This window comes from Lichenostomus cassidix, unplaced genomic scaffold (genome assembly GCF_008360975.1).
Source record: "Lichenostomus cassidix isolate B80296 unplaced genomic scaffold, HeHo_3.0 HiC_scaffold_34, whole genome shotgun sequence".
Taxonomy (NCBI): Eukaryota; Metazoa; Chordata; class Aves; order Passeriformes; family Meliphagidae; genus Lichenostomus; species Lichenostomus cassidix.
The window spans coordinates 1,387,341-1,408,883 of NW_028147431.1; the positions used below are offsets into that span (position 1 = coordinate 1,387,341).

Genomic DNA, 21,543 nt, shown 5'->3' on the forward strand with positions numbered 1-21,543 from the left:
GGGGATGGAGATGGAGCTCCGCCTGGGGATGGAGCTCCTGCTGGAGATGGGGATGGAGCTGGGGATGGAGCTCCTCCTGGGGCTGGGCATGGAGATGGGCTGGGGATGGAGCTCCTCCTGGGAATGGAGCTGGGGATGGAGCTCCTCCTGGAGGTGGGGATGGAGATGGAACTCCTTCTGGGGCTGGGAAAGCAGATGGAGCTCCTCCTGGGGATGGGGATGGATATGGGCTGGGGATGGAGCTCGGGATGGAGCTCCTGCTGGGGATGGGGATGGGGATGGAGCTCCTTCTGGAGCTGGGGATGGGCTTGATATGGAGATGGAGCTCCTCCTGGGGATGGATATGGGCTGGAGATAGAGCTCCTCCTGGGGCTGGAGCTCCTCACCTCTGCTGCACCAGTGAGTTCATCCTGCCTGGGCCTTGCCTGGGCCTGCCTTGGCCTGGGCCTTCCTCCTCCTGCTGGGCCTTGGCCTGGGGCAGCCTTCCTTCCTCCCTCCCTCCCTCCCTCCCTCCCTCCTCCTGGCAATGGCTTTGGACCTTCACACTGCCCTTGGTCTTGACTTGCTTTTGGATCATGATCTTGGCTCTTGACCTTGATGTTGACTTGGATCTGCATCTTGACTTGGATCTTGATCTGGATCTTGACTAAGATCTGGATCTTGACTCGGATCTTGATTTTTGCTTGGATCTTGATCCTAATTTTGGACCTTGGTCTGGGTTTGGACTTTGATCTTGAGCTTTACTTGGATCTTGATTTTCACTTGGATTTTGATCCTGACTTGGATCTTGATATTGACTTTGATCTTAAGCCTGATTTCGAATTGGACCTTGATCTTGACCTTAAATTTCATCTTGATCTTGATTTGGCTTTTAATCTTGATCTTGACTTGGATCTTGACATGAATCTTGGTCTTGATCTTCACTTGGATCTGGATCTTGACCTTGGATCTGGATCTCGATCTTCACCTCGCTCTTGTGATTTGGATCTTGATCTTGACTTTGATCTCGATCTTGATTTGGACCTTGAGCTTCACTCAGACCTTGATTTTGAGTTTCACTTGGATCTTGACTTGGATCTTGACTTGGATCTCAGTCTTGATCTTGGATCTGGATCTTGACGTTAATCTTGATGTTGGTCTTGATCGTGACTTGGCTCTTGAGCTTCACTTGGATCTTGACTTTGACTTGGATTTTGATCCTGATCTTGGTTTGGATCTTGATCTTGGCTTTGATCCTGATTTCGAATTGGATCTTGAATTTGATCTTCATGTGGATCTTGACTTGGATCTTAACTTAGATCTTGATCTTGACTTGGATCTTGATTTGGATCTTGATTTGGATCTTGATATTGACTTTGATCTTGATGTGGATCTGAATCTTGATCCTGACTTGGATCTTAACTTTGATCCTGATCTTGACTTGGATCTTGATCTTGGCATGAATCTTGGTCTTGATCTTCACTTGGATCTTGATCTTCATCTTGACGTGGATTTTGTGATTGGATCTTCATCTTAATTTGGATCTTGATTTTATCTTGATCTTGGAGCTTGATCTTCATGTTGGATCCTGATGTTGATCTTGATTTCGATCTTGATCTTGACTTGGATCTTGACATGAGTCTTGATCTTGATCGTGAGTTGGATCTCAACTTTGACTTGGATTTGGATCCTGATCTTGACTTTGATTCTGATTTCGAATTGGATCTTGATCTTGACTTTGACTTAGATCTTCATCTTAGATCTCAACTTGGATCTTAACTTAGATCCAGATCTTGATTTGGATCTTGATCTTGACTTGATTTCGAATTTGATCTTGATTTTGACTTGGATCTTGATCTTGATTTGGCTTTTCATCTTGATCTTGACTTGGATCTTGATCTTCATCTTGATCTTGGATGTGGATCTTGATTTGGATCTTGATCTTGGATCTGGATTTTTGATCTTGATCTGGATTTGTGACTTTGATCTTAACTTGGATTTTGATCCTGGTCTTGATTTGGAACTTGATATTGACTTGGATCTTGATCCTGATTTTGAATTGGATCTTGATGGAAATCTGGATCTTGATCTTGACTTGGATCTTGATCTTAACTTAGATTTTTACTTGGATCTTCATCTTGACATAAATCTTGGTCTTGATCTTCATCTGTGATCTGGATCTTGGATCTGGATCTTGATCCTGACCTGGATTTTGTGACTTGGATCTTGATCTTGATTTGGATCTTAAACTTGATCTTGGATCCTGATCTTGATCTTGACTTGGATTTTGATTGTGACTTGGATCTCAACTTTGACTTGGAATCTGATTGGATCTTGATTTCGAATTGGATGTTGATCTTGACCTTGACTTAGATCTTGATCTTGACATGAATCTTGATCTTGATTGTGAGTTGGATCTCAACTTTGACTTGGATTTTGATCCTGATCTTGATTTGGATTTTGATCTTGACTTTGATCCTGATTTCGAATTGGATCTTGATCTTGACTTTGACTTAGATCTTGATCTTAGATCTCAACTTGGATCTTAACTTAGATCCAGATCTTGATTTGGATCTTGATCTTGGTTCTGATTTCGAATTTGATCTTGATTTTGACTTGGATCTTGATCTTGATTTGGCTTTTCATCTTGATCTTGACTTGGATCTTGATCTTCATCTTGATCTTGGATGTGGATCTTGATTTGGATCTTGATCTTGGATCTGGATTTTTGATCTTGATCTGGATTTGTGACTTTGATCTTAACTTGGATTTTGATCCTGGTCTTGATTTGGAACTTGATATTGACTTGGATCTTGATCCTGATTTTGAATTGGATCTTGATGGAAATCTGGATCTTGATCTTGACTTGGATCTTAGATCCTGATCTTGACTTGGATCTTGATCTTAACTTAGATTTTTACTTGGATCTTCATCTTGACATAAATCTTGGTCTTGATCTTCATCTGTGATCTGGATCTTGGATCTGGATCTTGATCCTGACCTGGAATTTGGGACTTGGATCTTGATCTTGATTTGGATCTTAAACTTGATCTTGGATCCTGATCTTGAGCTTGACTTGGATTTTGATCGTGACTTGGATCTCGACTTTGGCTTGAAATCTGATTGGATCTTGATTTCGAATTGGATCTAGATCTTGACCTTGACTTAGATCTTGATTTTGATTTGGATCTTCACATGAATCTTGATCTTGATTGTGACTTGGATCTCAACTTTGACTTGGAATCTGATTGGATCTTGATTTTGAATTGGATCTTGATCTTGACCTTGACTTAGATCTTGATCTTGACTTGGATCTTGACATGAATCTTGATCTTGATCGTGAGTTGGATCTCAACTTTGACTTGGATTTTGATCCAGATCTTGATTTGGATCTTGATCTTGACTTTGATCCTGATTTCAAATTGGATCTTGATCTTGATCTTGACGTAGATCTTGATCTTGATTTGGCTTTTCATCTTGATCTTGACTTGGATCTTGATCTTCATCTTGATCTTGGATGTGCATCTTGATTTGGATCTTGATCTTGGATCTGGATTTTGATCTTGATCTGGATTTGTGACTTGGATCTGGATCTTGATTTGGATTTTGATCTTGACTTCGATTTTGTGATTTAGATCTTAATCTCAATCTTGATTTGGATCTTGACTTGGATCTTGGATCTGGATCTTGATCTTGGATTTGGATTTTGATCTTTGATCTTGATCTCGACTTGGATTTTGATCTTGAGGTGGATTTTGATCTTGATTGGATCTTGACTTGGATCTTCATCTTGACTTGGATCTTCATCTTGACTTGGATTTTGTGCTTCAGATCTGAATCTTGATCTTGATTTGGATCTTGACTTGGATCTTGATCTTGATTTGGATTTTCATCTTGACTTGGATTTTCATCTTGATTTGGATCTTGACTTGGATCTTGATCTGGATTTTGATCTTGACCTAAACTTTGTTACTTGGCTCTTCATCTTGATTTGTATTTTGATCTTGACTTCGATTTTGTGATTTAGATGTTAACCTCAATCTTGATTTGGATCTCGACTTGGATCTTGACTTGGATCTGGATCTTGATCTTGGATTTGGATTTTGATCTTTGATCTTGATCTTGATCTTGACTTGGATTTTGATCTTGAGGTGAGTCTTCATCCTGATTTGGATCTTTACTTGGATCTTGACTTGGATCTTCATCTTGACTTGGATTTTGTGCTTCAGATCTGAATCTTGATCTTGACTTGGATCTTGATTTGGGTTTTGATCTTGACTTGGATTTTGATCTTGAGTTGGATTTTGATCTTGATTTGGATCCTGACTTGGATCTTCACCTGGATCTTGATCTTGACCTGGACTTTGTGACTTGGATCTTTATCTTGATTTGGATTTTGATCTTGACTTCGATTTTGTGATTTAGATGTTAACCTCAATCTTGATTTGGATCTCGACTTGGATCTTGACTTGGATCTGGATCTTGATCTTGGATTTGGATTTTGATCTTTGATCTTTGTTCTTGATCTTGACTTGGATTTTGATCTTGAGGTGGATTTTCATCTTGATTTGGATCTTTACTTGGATCTTCATCTTGACTTGGATCTTCATCTTGACTTGGATTTTGTGCTTCAGATTTGAACCTTGATCTTGATTTGGATCTTGATTTGGACCTTGATCTTGATTTGGGTTTTGATCTTGAGTTGGATTTTCATCTTGATTTGGATCCAGACTTAGATCTTCATCTGGATCTTGATGTGGACTTTGTGACTTGGATCTGGATCTTGATTTGGATTTTGATCTTGACTTTGATTTCGTGATTTAGATCTTAATCTCGATCTTGATTTGGATCTTGACTTGGATCTTGGATCTGGATCTTGACTTGGATCTGGATTTTGATCTTTGATCTGGATCTTGACTTGGATTTTGATCTTGACTTGGATTTTGATCTTGAGTTGGATTTTCATCTTGATTTGGATCCTGACTTGGATCTTCACCTGGATCTTGATGTGGACTTTGTGACTTGGATCTGGATCTTGATTTGGATTTTGATCTTGACTTTGATTTCGTGATTTAGATCTTAATCTCATTCTTGATTTGGATCTTGACTTGGATCTTGGATCTGGATCTTGAATTTGGATTTTGATTTTTGATCTTTGATCTGGATCTTGACTTGGATTTGGATCTTGAGGTGGATTTTCATCTTGATTTGGATCCTTACTTGGATCTTGACTTGGATCTTCATCTTGACTTGGATTTTGTGCTTCAGATCTGAATCTTGATCTTGATTTGGATCTTGACTTGGATCTTGATCTTGATTTGGATTTTGATCTTGACTTGGATTTTCATCTTGATTTGGATCCAGACTTGGATCTTCACCTGGATCTTGATCTTAACCTAAACTTTGTGACTTGGATCTTCATCTTGATTTGGATTTTGATCTTGACTTTGATTTCGTGATTTAGATCTTAATGTCGATCTTGATTTGGATCTTGACTTGGATTTTGATCTTGATTTGGATTTTGATCTTGGATCTGGATCTTGATCTTGGATTTGGATTTTGATATTTCATCTTGATCTTGACTTGGATTTTGATCTTGAGGTGGATCTTCATCCTGACTTGGATCTTCATCTTGACTTGGATCTTGACTTGGATTTTGTGATTTAGATCTTGATCTTGATCTCGATTTGGATTTTGATCTTGATTTGGATTTTGATTTGGATTTTGCCATTCAGATCTTCCTCCTGCCCTTGACTTTGCCCTCAACCTGCCCAGTTCACCCCAAAAAAATGAGGCCAAATCCCTCCCTGGAACCCCCACAGGTGGGCGTGGCCAGGTGGGCGTGACCGTGTGGGCGTGGCCATTTCAAGGCTAACCAGCCACACCCCAACTCATTTGCATAATTAATTACCACGACATCAACTCCCTAAATTCCCTCCGCCCAAACCAACCCTGGGACGCGACGCCACTGTAGACATCCGAGATGCCTTAGAACTGCCCTAATTAGCGCCAATTAACACGTCATTAATTAGGAATTAATTAACCCAATTAATCGCCGCAGGTTTTACGCCGAGGAGGCCACGTGGGACGTGGACACTCAGTTCCTGTGGGGTCCAGGGCTGCTCATCACCCCTGTGCTGGAGCCTGTAGGTGGAATTTCCCCAAAAAAACCCCAAAATTTGGATTATTCATCCTTTATTCCGATTATTCTTTTTTTATTCCATCAGTAATTGGAGTTTTCACCCAATTTTTGTCTCACGACAAAAAATGACATTTTTGACGTCATTATTTGGCCGAAAATTGTGATTTTATTCAATTTAATTTAAATTTCATTCCCCCCTGATTTGGGGAGAATTGATTTTTAAAGCTGGAAAAGAAAAAAAAAATTGTCCCATTTAAATACAATTTTCTTTAGTATAAATTTCTCCCTGAATTATAATTTCCTAAATTTAATTTTTTTCCTAGAATTCTTATTTTTTAAGCTTAATTTTCTGCTAGAATTCTTATTTTTTAAGCTTCATTTTCACCTAAAATTCTCATTTTTTGGAACATAATTTCTTCTTTGATTTATTTTTATTCACTTAACACAATTAAAAATACTCTTATTTTTGTTACACTTAATTATAAATTTAATTAAATTTTTTACATTTAATTTAATAATTACATTTTATACACTTTTTTAATACACCTAATTACTCCTAAATATTTTTTCAATTCCATTTTCTCAATATACCTCAAAAAACTTTTTTCTTCCTAAATTATTTTTTCCTACATTTGGTTTTTCCTTAAATTATTTTCTACTGAATTTTCTGCTCCAGAATAATAATTAACTTTAACAGTTTAAAATTTTCTTCTCCTTTTTGTCACTTAACACGTTTTTAACATTTAATTTTTTTCCTCAAATTGCATTTTAAGGAAATTTAAATTTCCCAATTCTGCATTTATTTCCTCCTTAATATTTTAACGGGCTAATTTTAATTAATTTCCCCAAATTTTAATTTTCTCCTTTATCTCTCTTTTCCCCTTAAATGTTGATTTTTAACTCAATTTTCCCTCTGATTTATCACAACAAAAAATTGGGATTTTTGGATTCTGGGATTTTGGGATTCCTTGATTTTGATGATTTTCCTCTTTTTGGGATTCATAAAAAAAAACCAAAATAGGGAAAATACTAATGGAATTTTGGTGATTTTGAGTGTTTTTTTGGGTTGAATTCTGGGATTTTCGACTTCTTTGATTTTGATGATTCTCCTCTTTTGGGGATTCATAAAAAAACCCAAAATTAGGTAAAATACTGCTGGAATTTTGGTGATTTTGGGCAATTTTGGGTGATTTTTTTGGGTTTTCCTCCTCTGAGGAGGAGGTGTGGCTAACATAGAAATTTGGGTTGAATTCTGGGATTTTGGGATTCCTTGATTTGATGATTCTCCTCTTTTTGGGACGGATAAAAAACCTCAAAATAGGCAAAATACTGATGGAATTTTGGTGATTTTGAGTGTTTTTTTGGGTTGAATTCTGGGATTTTCGACTTCTTTGATTTGATGATTTTCCTCTTTTTGGGATGCATTAAAAAAACCCAAAACAGGCAAAACACTGATGGAATTTTGGTGATTTTGGGCAATTTTGGGTGATTTTTCTGGGTTTTCCCCCCTCTGAGGAGGAGGTGTGGCTAACATGGAAATTTGGGTTGAATTCTGGGATTTTAGGATTCCTTGATTTTGATGATTTTCCTCTTTTTGGGATTCATTAAAAAAAAAACAAAATAGGCAAAATACTAATGGAATTTTGGTGATTTTGAGTGGTTTTTTGGGTTGAATTCTAGGATTTTCGACTTCTTTGATTTTAATGATTTTCTTTTTTGAAATGCATAAAAAAACCCAAAATTAGGTAAAATACTGCTGGAATTTTGGCGATTTTGGGCAATTTTGGGTGATTTTTTTGGGTTTTCCCCCTCTGAGGAGGAGGTGTGGCTAACGTGGAAATTTGGGTTGAATTCTGGGATTTTGGGATTCCTTGATTTTGATGATTTTCCTCTTTTTGAGATGCATAAAAAACCCCAAAATAGGCAAAATCTTGATGGAATTTTGGTGATTTTGAGTGGTTTTTTTGGATTGAATTCTCAGATTTTCCTCTTTTTGGGATGCATAAAAAAACCCAAAATTAGGCAAAATGCTGCTGGAATTTTGGGGATTTTGGGCAATTTTGGGGTATTTTTTCTGGATTTTCCCCCCTCTGAGGAGGAGGTGTGGCTAACATGGAAATTTGGGTTGAATTCTGGGATTTTGGGATTCCTTGATTTGATGATTCTCCTCTTTTTGAGATGCATTATAAAAAGCCCAAACTAGGCAAAATCCTGATGGAATTTTGGTGATTTTGAGTTGGTTTTTTGAGTTGAATTCTAGAATTTTTGACTTCTTTGATTTTAATGATTCTCCTCTTTTTGGGATGGATAAAAACCAAAAATAGGGAAAATGTTGATGGAATTTAGGTGATTTTGTGTGGGTTTTTCTGGGTTAAATTCTCAGATTTTCCTCCTTTTGGGATGCATTAAAAAATACCAAAATTAGGCAAAATACTGCTGGAATTTTAGGGATTTTTGGGCAATTTTGGGTGTTTTTCACTAGATTTCCCCCCTCTGAGGAGGAGGTGTGGCTAACATGGAAATTTGGGCTGAATTCTGGGATTTTGGGATTCCTCGATTTGATGATTTTCCTCTTTTTGGGATGGATAAAAAACCCCAAAAATAGACAAAATGCTGCTGTAATTTTGGTGATTTTGGGCAATTTTGGGTTGAATTCTCAGATTTTCGACTTCCTTGATTTGCTGATTCTCCTCTTTTTGGGAAAGATAAAAATAAAAACCAGGAAAACACTGCTGGAATTTTGGCGATTTTGGGCGATTTTGGGCAATTTCGGGTGTTTCTCCCGGGATTTCCCCCCAGGTTGAAGCTCAGGTGATCTCCAGGTGATGATTCCACAATTCTTCTCCTCCCCCAGGGCGTGGAGGTCATCCAGGCCTACATTCCTGACGCCGTCTGGTACGAGTATGAGACGGTGAGTGCGGAGTGGCCAAATGGCCAGCTGGGGTGGGAGTGGCCAAATGGCCAGCTGGGAGTGGTGGGAGTGGCTGAATGGCCAGCTGGGGTGGGAGTGGCCAAATGGCCAGCTGGGAGTGGCCGAACGGCCAGCTGGGGTGGGAGGGGCTGAATGGCCAGCTGGGAGTGGTGGGAGTGGCCAAATGGCCAGCTGGGAGTGGTGGGAGTGGCCAAATGGCCAGCTGGGAGTGGTGGGAGTGGCCCAATGGCCAGCTGGGGTGGGAGGGGCTGAATGGCCAGCTGGGGTGGGAGGGGCCAAATGGCCAGCTGGGGTGGGAGGGGCTGAATGGCCAGCTGGGAGTGGTGGGAGTGGCCGAATGGCCAGCTGGGAGTGGTGGGAGTGGCCGAATGGCCAGCTGGGAGTGGCCCAGTGGCCAGCTGGGGTGCGAGGGGCCGAATGGCCAGCTGGGGTGGGAGGGGCCCAATGGCCAGCTGGGAGTGGTGGGAGTGGCCAAATGGCCAGCTGGGGTGGGAGGGGCCCAATGGCCAGCTGGGAGTGGTGGGAGTGGCCAAATGGCCAGCTGGGAGTGGTGGGAGTGGCCGAATGGCCAGCTGGGGTGGGAGGGGCTGAATGGCCAGCTGGGAGTGGTGGGAGTGGCCCAATGGCCAGCTGGGAGTGGTGGGAGTGGCCAAATGGCCAGCTGGGGTGGGAGTGGCCAAATGGCCAGCTGGGGTAGGGAAGAAGTCGAATGTCCACCATGGGGCTGGTGGGGTCTGAATGTCCAGGTGTGGTTGGGGAGGTCCAAATGTCCAGTTGGGTGGGGTTGAGGTCCAAATGTCCAGGTGGGGTTGAGGTCCAAATGTCCAGTTGGGTGGGGTTGAGGTCCAAATGTCCAGGTGGATGTGGGAGTGTCCAAATGTCCAGGTGGGGTTTTGAGTGTCCAAATGTCCAGGTGACTGTGGAGGGTCAAATGTCCAGGTGGTGTCGGAGGTCTAAAAGTCCAGGTGTGGTTGGGGAGGTCCAAATGTCCAGTTGGGTGTGGAGGAGACCAAAAATGTCCAGATGGTGTGGGGGAGTCCTAAGGTCCAGATTTGGGAGGTTCCAAAGGTCCAGATGTGGAGGGGGCTGGATGTCCAGGTGGGGCTGGGAGGTTCACAGGTCAAGGTTTGGGAGATTCCAAATGTCCAGGTGGTGTTGGGGTCTGAATGTCCAGCTAGAGTAGGAAGGTTCCCAAGGTCCAGCTGAGGTTGGTCAGTTCTTGAGGTCCAGCTGGGATTGGTCAGTTCCCAAGGTCCAGGTGGGGTTGGTCAGTTCCTAATGTCCAGCTGGGGTTGGTCAGTTCCCAATGTCCAGCTGGTCAGTTCCCAATGTCCAGTTGGTCAGTTCCTAAAGTCCAGCTGTGTGTGGTCAGTTCTCAATGTCCAGCTGGTCAGTTCCCAAGGTCCAGCTGGTCAGTTCCCAATGTCTAGCTGGGTGTGGTCAGTTCCCAAGGTCCAGCTGGGTGAGGTCAGTTCCCGAGGTCCAGCTGGTCAGTTCCCGAGGTCCAAGTGGGTGTGGTCAGTTCCCAAGGTCCAGCTGGGGTTGGTCAGTTCCCCAGGTCCAGCTGAGGTTGGTCAGTTCCCGAGGTCCAGCTGGTCAGTTCCCAAGGTCCAGCTGGGGTTGGTCAGTTCCCATTGGTCAGTTCCCAATGTCCAGCTGAGGTTGGTCAGTTCCCAATGTCCAGCTGCGGTTGGTCAGTTCCCATTGGTCAGTTCCCATTGGTCATTTCCCGAGGTCCAGGTGGCCCTTGAAGGATCAAGGTGGACGTTGCTCCTCCTGATTCTCCCACCTGATCCTTAGGGAATTAATTCACATTAAACCTGAATGGGGAAATTAAAATTCCTCAATTTCAGTAATAAATGGATAAAAACTTAAATGCTGAATAAATAAAGAGAGCAATGAGTGACCTTTTTCCTCTTCCTCTTCCTCTTCCTCTTCCTCTTCCTCCTTTTCATCTTCCTCCTCTTTTCCCTCTTCCTCCTCCTTCTCCTCTTCTTCCTCTTCCTCTTCTTCCTTTTCCTCCTTCTCTTCCTGTTCTTCCTCCTCCACTTCCTTGTCTTCTTCCTCCTCATCATCTTCATCCTCCTCCTCCTCCACCCTTCTTTCCTGTCCTGCTCCTCCTCTTCCTCTTTGTCTCCTTCCTCCTCCTCCTGATAATCTTCCTCTTCCTCCTTTTCTTCCTCCTCCTCTTCTTCCTTCCCTTCCTCCTCCACAACCTCCTTCTCCTCTTCCTCTCCTTTTTCTCTTTTTCTTCCTCCTCTTTTCTTCATCTTCTGTCTTTGTCTTTTTGTCTTCATCTTCTTCCTCTTCATCTTCTACATCTTCTTCATCATCTTCATCTTTTGTCTTCGTCTTCATCTTCCTCTTCCTCCTCTTTTCTTCCTTCTGTCCTCTTGTTTGTGTTTTTTGTCATCATCTTCTTCTTCTTCTTCTTCTTCTTCTTCATCTTCATCTTCATCTTCCTCCTCTTCTCATCCTCCTCTTGTCTTCATCTTTGTCTTTTTGTCTTCCTCTTCTTTCTCCTCTTCATCTTCTTTCTCCTCTTCCTCTTCCTCTTCCCCTTCCCCTTCCCCTTCCTCCTTCTCCTCTTCCTCCTCCTCCTCTTCCTCTTCTTCCTCCTCCTTCTCTTCTTCCTCTCCCTCCTCCTCCTCTTCCTCCTCATTTTCCTCCTCCTCCTGTTTTTCTCTTCCTCCTCTTTCTCTCCCTCCTTCCCCTCCTGCCACCCTTCACCATCATCTTCCTCTTCTTGTCTTCATTGTCCTCATCTTTTTCTTCTTCAACTTTGTCTTCACCTTCATCTACATTGTTTTCTTCATCTTCATCTTCATCTTCATCTTCATCTTCATCTTCATCTTCATCTTCATCTTCATCATTGTGTTTGTGTTCATTGTCTTCTTCTTCATCTCTTCCTCCTCCCCCTCCCCTCCCCTCCCTTCCCCTCCCCCACTCCCGTTGGTCCCTCTGGTCACTCTGCTCCCTCTGGTCACTCTGGTCCCTCTGGTCACTCTGGTCACTCTGGTCACTCCGGTCACTCTGGTCACTCTGGTCACTCCGGTCCCTCTGCTCCCTCTGGTCACTCTGCTCCCTCTGGTCCCTCTGGTCACTCTGGTGCCTCTGGTCCCTCTGGTCCCTCTGGTCACTCTGCTCCCTCTGCTCCCTCTGGTCACTCTGCTCCCTCTGGTCACTCCGGTCACTCTGGTCACTCCGGTCACTCTGCTCCCTCTGGTCACTCTGGTCCCTCTGGTCACTCCGGTCACTCTGGTCACTCTGGTCACTCAGGGCTCGCGGCTGTGGCTGCGGAAGCAGTGGACTCACCTGTACCTGCCGGGGGACAGGCTGGGGCTGCACCTGCGCGGAGGTCACATCTTCCCGGTGCAGCAGCCGGCCGTCACCACGGCCGCCAGGTACCGCTGAGGGGACAGGGGTGGGACAGCGACATGGGTGAGCCTGGGGAGAGCAGGGACAATGGGGACAGTGGGGACAGTGGGGACAATGGGGCAGGGCTTGGGGACAATGGGGACAGTGAGGACAGTGGGGACAATGGGGACACTGGGGACAGCTTGGGGACAATGGGGACAATGGGGACAGCGGGGACAATGGGGACAGCTTGGGGACAGTGGGGACAGTGGGGACAATGGGGACAGCGGGGACAATGGGGACACTGGGGATAATGGGGACAGGGGTGGGACAGCAACGTGGGTAAGCCTGGGGACAGCTTGGGGACAATGGGGACAGTGGGGACAGTGGGGACAGCGGACAGCGGATAATGGGGACAGTGGGGACAGCGGGGACAGAGGGACATCGGGGACAGTGGGGACAGCAGGGACAGCAGGGACAGCGGGGACAGCGGGACAGCAGGGACAGTGGGGACAGCGGGGACAGCAGGGACAGCGGGGACAATGGGGACAGCGGGGACAGCTGGGACAGCAGGGACAGTGGGGACAGTGGGGACAGTGGGGACAGGTAGGGACGGTGGGGACAGGGGGGACAATGGGGACAGTGGGGACAGTGGGGACAGCGGGGACAGCGGGGATGGTGGGGATAGTGGGGACAGTGGGGACAGTGGGGACAGTGGGGACAGCGGGGATGGTGGGGATGGGGAAGGGTGGTGATGGTGATGGATGAGTTGGGACTTCAGGGTGGTGTTGTTGTTTGTGATTTCTTCATCGTTGTTTTCTTTTTTTTCTTCTTCTTTTTCTTCATCATCTTCTTCTTCTTTCTATTCTTTTTTGTCTTCTTTTTCCTTCTTCTTCTTCTTCTCATCCTATTTGTCTTCATAATTTTCTTCATAATTTTCTTCTTCTTCTTCTTCTTCTCCTCTTCTTCTTCATTATCTTCATCTTCTTCTTCTTCTTCATTGTTTTCTTCTTCAATCTCTTCTTATCTTTTTCTTCTTCATTATCTTCTTCTTTGTCTTAGTTTTCTTCTTATTCTTCTTCTTCATTATTTTCTTCTTCTTCTTCTTTGTTTTCTTTTTCATCTTCTTCTTGTCTTGTTTTCTTCTTAATTTTATTCATCTTCATTTTCTTCTTTTTCTTTCTTTTCTTCTTGATCTTTTTGTCTTCTTGTTCTTCTTCTTCTCCTTCTTCTTCATCTTCTTCCTTTTCTTCCTCCTTTCTCCATCTTTTTCTTTTTCATCTTCATATTTGTCTTCATCTTCATCTTCTTCTTCTTCATCTTCTTCATCTTCATTTTCTTCTCTTCTTCATCTTCATCTTCTTTTGTCTTTTTCTTCTTGTCTTCATCTTCATCTTCATCTTCATCTTCTGCATCTTCTTCATCTTTGTTTTTGTCTTTGTCTTTTTCATCTTTGTCTTCCTCTTCTCTTCTTCTTCTTTTTCTTCTTCGTCTTCTTCATCTTCTTTGTCTTTGTGTTCTTCATCGTCTTTGTCTTCTTCTTCTTGTCTTCATCTTGTCTTTTTCATCTTCCTTTTCTTCTTCTTCATCTTCTTTTTCATCTTTGTTTTTTTTCTTGTTTCTTCATTGTGTTTTTCTTCGTCTTTGTCTTCTTCTTCTTTTTCTTCTTTTTTCTTCATCTTCTTATCTTTGTCTTTGTATCTTCATCTTCTTTTTATTCTTCATCCTCATCTTCATCTTTTTCTTCTTCATCTTCTTCTCCTTCTTCATTTTCGTTTTCTTCTCTTCTTCCTCTTCCATCTTCTTTTTCTCCATTTTGTTTTCTCATTTTTTGTCTTCACCTTCTTTGTCTTCATCTTCCTCTTCTTTGTCTTTTTCATCTTCTTTTTCTTCATCTTCATCTTCATCTTCTTCATCATCTTCTTCATCTTCATCTTTTCTTCTTCTTCTTCTTTTTCTCCATCCTCTTCTCCATTTTCTTCTTGTCTTCTTCATCTCTTTTCATCTTCTTGACCTCCACTGTCCATCCTCACTTCCATCTCCATCTCCATCTTTCTCATTATCTCCATCTCCATCTTGTTTCCTCTTCCTCTCCATCCTCTTCATCCTCTTCATCCTCTTCATCCTCTCCATCCTCTTCATCCTCTTCATCCTCTTCTCCATCTCCATCTCCATCTCCATCTCCATCTCCATCTCCACCTCCATCTCCATCTCCATCTCCATCTCCACCTCCATCTCCACCTCCACCTCCATCTCCATCTCCATCTCCATCTCCATCTCCATCTCCATCTCCACCTCCACCTCCACCTCCACCTCCACCTCCATCTCCACCTCCACCTCCATCTCCATCTCCATCTCCATCTCCATCTCCATCTCCATCACCTCCACCTCCATCTCCACTCCATCATCTCCATCATCTCCATCATCTCCATCTCCATCTCCATCTCCATCTTCATCTCCATCTCCATCTCCACCTCCATCTCCACCTCCATCTCCATCTCCATCTCCATCTCCATCTCCATCTCCATCTCCATCTCCACCTCCATCTCCACCTCATTCCCTAACATTCACCATTTCCACACGAAATTCAGGAATTTCCATCCTCTCCACAACTCCGTCATTTTTTACTGATCAACCTGATTTCCATTCCTTTTCACGCCGATTTTCCAACCTGCCCAAGTGATAACCAATTAATATCGATTAATTAATTAAATTATTATTAGTTTCTATCCCGATGGATGAAATTCATCCAACACCAAAAATCTGGAGAACCAAATCACCAAAAATTTTGGAAATTAACCTGAAAGCGTTGAATCCCTGATGACCATGAATAGAAATTGAACATAATTAACAACACTGATATTAAATTAATCTGAATATTAATTAATTTATTTATTAATTGTCTAAATCAGTGGATTTTTCCCCGTTTTCCAGCCGCAGGAACCCCCTGGGGCTGATTGTGGCTCTGGATGAAAACCAGGAGGCGAAAGGAGAACTTTTCTGGGATGATGGAGAATCCTCAGGTGAGACCAAAAAAATTCCCCAAATTCCCTCAGTTTTGGGTCACTGGAATGATTTTTGGGAAGGAGAATAAAATTAAATAATACAAAAATAAAAATTAAAAAATAATTTTAATGGTAATATTTTAAATTTTAAAAGTTTCACTGGAAAAAAAAGTTGAAAATCAAGATTTTCTTTCAAAAGTCGAAAATTTGGATCTTTTTTTGGAAGTGAAAAAGGTTGAAAATTTTAAAAATTAAAAGTACTTTAAAAATAAAATAAATATAAAAAATTTAAAAAGTAACTAAATATTAGAAGTAAAATTTTTAATTTTTCTATCTATTTTATGAACATTTTAATGTATTTTATTCATGTTTTAATTTCTATTTACTTTTAAAAAAACTTAAACAAACTTAAAAACTTTTAAAGAACTTTAAAAACGTTAACATTTGAAAAACAAAATAAACGTATTTTGAATTTTTATATTTCTTTTAGAAAAAATTAAAAACATATTTATATTTTACGTCCTGTTAAAAATGCTATTAAATGAACATTTTCATTAAAATAAATTAAATATATTGAATTTTAAAATATTTTTTACCTTTAAAATTAACACTTAAAATACAAAATATTCAGTATAATATTTAGAAAATACTAAAAATATCAAAATTCGGATAAAAATTTCAAGTTTTTAAAATTGAAATTCAAAATTTTGAGTGTTTAAGATGAAAAATTTCAAAATAAAAATTTTGTAAATATAAAAAAATTCAATTTTAAAAATTAAATTTAAAAATATTTTGGAACGATTTGGAAATATTTCAATTTGGAAATGGAAGAAACTTTAAATGTTTTCAGTTCTGATTTTATTTGAATTAAATAATTTTGGACATTTAAATCTCTCAACAGCCCTAAAAATTGGTAATTAAAACAAAAAAAAAAAGGGAAAATATTTGAGTTTTTTCAATTTCTGCCGAAATAAAACATAAAATATTTTATTAACCAGAAGTTCCTTCATGCTGAGGAGCAGAATGAGGGAAATTATCCAAAAAGGCCAAAATTTGGCACCAAAATCGCAAATATTTGGCATTAATTAAGGTGGAGTTAATTGGAATTTATGGATTTATGACTCAGAGGAAAATAATTGGGAAAAAAAATCTGGAAGATGATGGAAAAAGCATCAGAATGGAGGAAGAAATGCATTTATAAGGCCAAAAATTTAATTATTTTGGTTCAATTTTTAATAAATTTTTTCATTTTTTCCCTATTTATTCATGAAGGGATTTTTGGGTTTTTTTCCCACTGATTATAATTAAATTTTAAAATAGAAATTTACTAATTAATGATCTTTTTTTCCCCCAATTGAAGTTCTAAATTGAATTTTCTGATTCAATAATTATGGAAAGGAGAATGATTTTTTAAAAAAGCATAAAATGGGGTAAAAAAGGGAAGATTTTGGGATTTTTGGGGCATTGATTGAACTGGATGTGAGAATTGTAATGAAAATTAAATTTTTATAGTAATTAATTAATTAACTCATTGTATTTATATGTATTTTTAATTAAAATAAAAGGTTTTAATTGGAAGAATTAGAAATGTTATTAAATTATAAATAGTTAATATATTTGGCTATAAAATATATTTTATATATATTTTAACACATATTTAGTATAGAGAAATAATAATAATAATAAAATAACAATAATAATAATAATAATTTCACTAACAATAATGATAACAATATTATTAATAATAATGAAAATAATAATAATAATAATAATAATAATAATAATTTCACTAACAATAATGGCAACAATATTATTATTATTAATAAAAATAATAGCAATAATAGTAATAAAAATAATAGTAATAATAATAATAATTTTTTCTCCCCATTTCAGATTCAGTTTCCAGCAAATCCTACATTTTCTACGAATTCCGATTTTCCAATGTGAGTTACAAACTTTAAAGCATCAAATTTTAATTTCTGGTTTTCATCAATAATATTTTCCGTTAATAATTACAGAATTAAATTTGAGTTTCTGACTCTTTCCTCCTCCTTTTCCTAAATTAGGTCCTAAAAAAATTTAATATTTCAAAATATTGAATATAAATATTAATATGTTATTGATATTAATTAACAAAGAAATTATTTAAAGTAAAAAAAATTATTAGTCTATTATTTTACTATTATATTTTCTTTATTATAAGTGTATAATTATCGTATTTCTAATTTATAATGTATATTTAATTCTATTGTATACAAATGTATTTTTAATTTCAATATAATTGATCATAATTGGTTAAAACATTTAAATAGCTAAACAAATAAAATTATTATTATTTTATTTTTTAGATTTTATTATTTAGTTATTTTATCATAATACAGGAAAATACAACAATATTATTGAAAATCTTATGTATTATTTACATAGAAATAAATATTTTATTCTACAGTTTTTATATTTATAGATGTTCATAAATATTTTCCATTTCGAGGGCAGATATTTCTAACAGAACTTTTTAATATATTTATATAATTTCTCCCAATTAATTTTGGAATTTTATAATGATTTGGAAGTATAAATGATAATAGATATAATTAATGGAATATAATAGTATGTCAATAATATTAATAATATTAGTAGTGATAATAGAATATTAATATTATTAGAATGTTTGATATTTTAACGTTAATATTAATGTGAAATTAAAATCAAATTGTAATTAAGTTGTATTATATTATATTATATATATTTATATATAATTTATATTATTAATAATAAATAATTATATTTATATTTATATTTATATTTATATTTATAATTAATAATATTTATAAACAGAATTATTATGACAAATTATAATGATAAACTATAATAGTACTAAACATATATAATATATAAAATAATATTAATCATATAACATAGTATAGTATAGTATTATATGATATTATATAATAATTCAAAGATAATAAATTATTATCATAATATATTGATATTATATATAAATCTATAAATATTTCTTAATTTTTATGATTTTAATATTAATAAAATCAATATTAATTTTAAATTAAATTCTTAATTTAATATTTATATGCATAATAGAAAGAAATACATAAATTATAATTATGAAATACAATTCTATATAATTATAATATTTATATAGAATTGTTATATTTATGTAATATATGTTTATATAAGTATATAATTTATAGAATATTTTTTATATTTAATTGAATTTAATTTATTATAGTAATATAATGTATGATGTGAAATGTATAATGTATAATGTAATATAATATAATATTGATATTATGTATAATGTATGATATTATGTATAATATATAGTATAATATTATGTATAATATATAATATAATGTATTATATTATATATATTATATCATTACATTATATATATTATTATATAATATAATATATATTATATATAATATATTATTTTATATTATGTATATATTATATAATATATATAATATAATATAATATAATATATATATTATTAATATATATAATATAATATATGTATAATGTATAATATTACGTTTAATATATATATATATAATATAATGTATAATGTAATATAATACAATAAATTCTTTAAATTTCCATTGAAATCACACTTATATAAACAATATTTTCATAAATCACCTCCATATTTTCACCCAAACGCCCCAAACTCTCCCCGTTTCCCCAAACGCTCTCAGAACGTTCTGGAACATAATATAACATAACATTATAACATAACACATAACATAACATTATAATATAAATAAAATAAAATAAAATAAAATAAAATAAAATAAAATAAAATAAAATATAATATAATATAATATAATATAATATAATATAATATAATATAATATCAGTCACTCTATATTTTCACCCAAACGCATTCTAAACTCTCCCTGTTTCCCAAATGCTCTCAGAACGTTTCTGGAACATAATATAATATAATATAACATTATAACGTAACACATAATATAACATTATAATTTATATTATATTGTATTATATTATATTATATTATATTATATTATATTATTACATTACATTACATTACATTACATATATTACATTACATTAATTACATTATATTATATTATATTAATATTATATTATATAACATTATATAACATAATGTAATATAACATAGTATAATAGAATAGAATATAATATGATATAATACAATATCAATCACATTATAACATAACATAACATAACATACTATAATAATATAATATAATACGATGAATATAATAGAATTAATATAACATAATATAACATATTATAATAGTATAATATAATATAATATAATATAATATAATATAATATAATATAATATAACATAGTATAATATAACATAACATAATACAATACAATATCAATCACCTCCATTTTTTCACCCTTCCTGCCCAAACTGACCCAAAATCTCTCTGTTTCGCCCCAAACCCCCTCAGAACGTTCTGGAACATAATAAAACATAACATTATAACATAACACATAACATAACATAACATAACATAACATAACATAACATAATAATATAATGTAATGTAATATAATATAATATAATATAATGTAATATATGATATGATATGATATGATATGATATGATATAATAGAATATAATGTAATGTAATGTGATATGATATGATATGATATGATATGATATGATATGATATAGTATAGTATAATACAATACAATCCAATACAATATAATATAAAATAAATCACCTCCATATCTTCACCCTTCCCACCCAAACGCCCCAAACTCTCTCCGTTTCCCCAGATGCTCTCAGAACGTTCTGGAACATAATATAACACAACATTATAACATAACACATAACCTAATATAACATAACATAACATAATATTATAATATAATATAATATAATATAATGTAATGTAATGTAATGTAATGTAATGTAATGTAATGTAATATGATATGATATGATATGATATAATATAATACAATATAATATGATATGATATAGTATAGTATAATATAATACAATACAATACAATATAATATAAAATAAATCACCTCCATATTTTCACCCTTCCCACCCAAACGCCCCAAACTCTCCCGTTTCCCCAAACGCTCAGAACGTTCTGGAACATAATATAACATAACATTATAACATAACACATAACCTAATATAACATAACATTATAATATAATATAATGTAATGTAATGTAATGTAATGTAATGTAATATAATATAATATAATATAATGTAATGTAATGTAATGTAATGTAATATAATATAATATAATGTAATATAATATAATATAATATGATATGATATGATATGATATGATATGATATAGTATAATATAATACAATACAATACAATACAATACAATATAAAATAAATCACCTCCATATCTTCACCCTTCCCACCCAAACTCTCCCGTTTCCCCCAAACGCTCAGAACGTTCTGGAACTCTCCGTTCTGCACAACAACTACTCGGAGCCGCTCGCGCTGCACTTCCGCTCGCTGCGCCTGCTGGGATTGCCGGTGGCGCCGGCGGCCATGACAGTCTCGGGGGGCGGGGCCAGCACTGACTCCGCCCACCGCATCACCTATGACGCGGCCAGGCAGGTGAGCAGGGAATTGTGGGAAATTCCGGATTTTGGGAGCGGGGAGAGAGCTGGGCTCTGTAAATTAGTGTTTGATTAAATTAGGAATTAATTAATTATTTTTTAAAATTAATCATTGCGTCTAAATTTGCTTCTCTGTGTCGTAATGGGGTGTGGAAGTAATAATATTTGGCAGTTGAATATTTACTATTATAGGATAATAATAATAATATTGAATTATTTGGCACTTGAATATATTATTATATTATATTATATTATATTATATTATATTATATTATATTATTATATTATATTATATTATATTATATTATATTATAAGCTATAAGTACGTATTATATTATTATATAATATGCTATAAATACGAATTATATGTATTTATATATTATATAATATTATAATGTGTTGTAGTGTGTTTATATAATAAATACATAATTTTATTCATAATTATAATAGATACATAATACCATATTATGTATTACATTCTTAGTATAATATGTGATGTAATAGAATA

At 36.3% G+C, this 21,543-nt stretch overlaps 1 protein-coding gene across 1 annotated transcript in view; it reads left to right on the forward strand.

Moving 5' to 3' along the window:
- The window catches only part of LOC146423102 (maltase-glucoamylase-like), a 205,763-nt gene that overhangs the window by 86,860 nt on the left and 97,360 nt on the right, over nt 1-21,543 (forward strand). The window contains exons 20-25 of the mRNA XM_085045072.1: nt 6,041-6,125; nt 8,976-9,032; nt 12,333-12,457; nt 15,345-15,433; nt 17,309-17,358; nt 20,863-21,033. Of these exons, the coding sequence (XP_084901198.1) occupies nt 6,041-6,125; nt 8,976-9,032; nt 12,333-12,457; nt 15,345-15,433; nt 17,309-17,358; nt 20,863-21,033 (577 nt within the window). The remainder of the gene's footprint in view (nt 1-6,040; nt 6,126-8,975; nt 9,033-12,332; nt 12,458-15,344; nt 15,434-17,308; nt 17,359-20,862; nt 21,034-21,543) is intronic.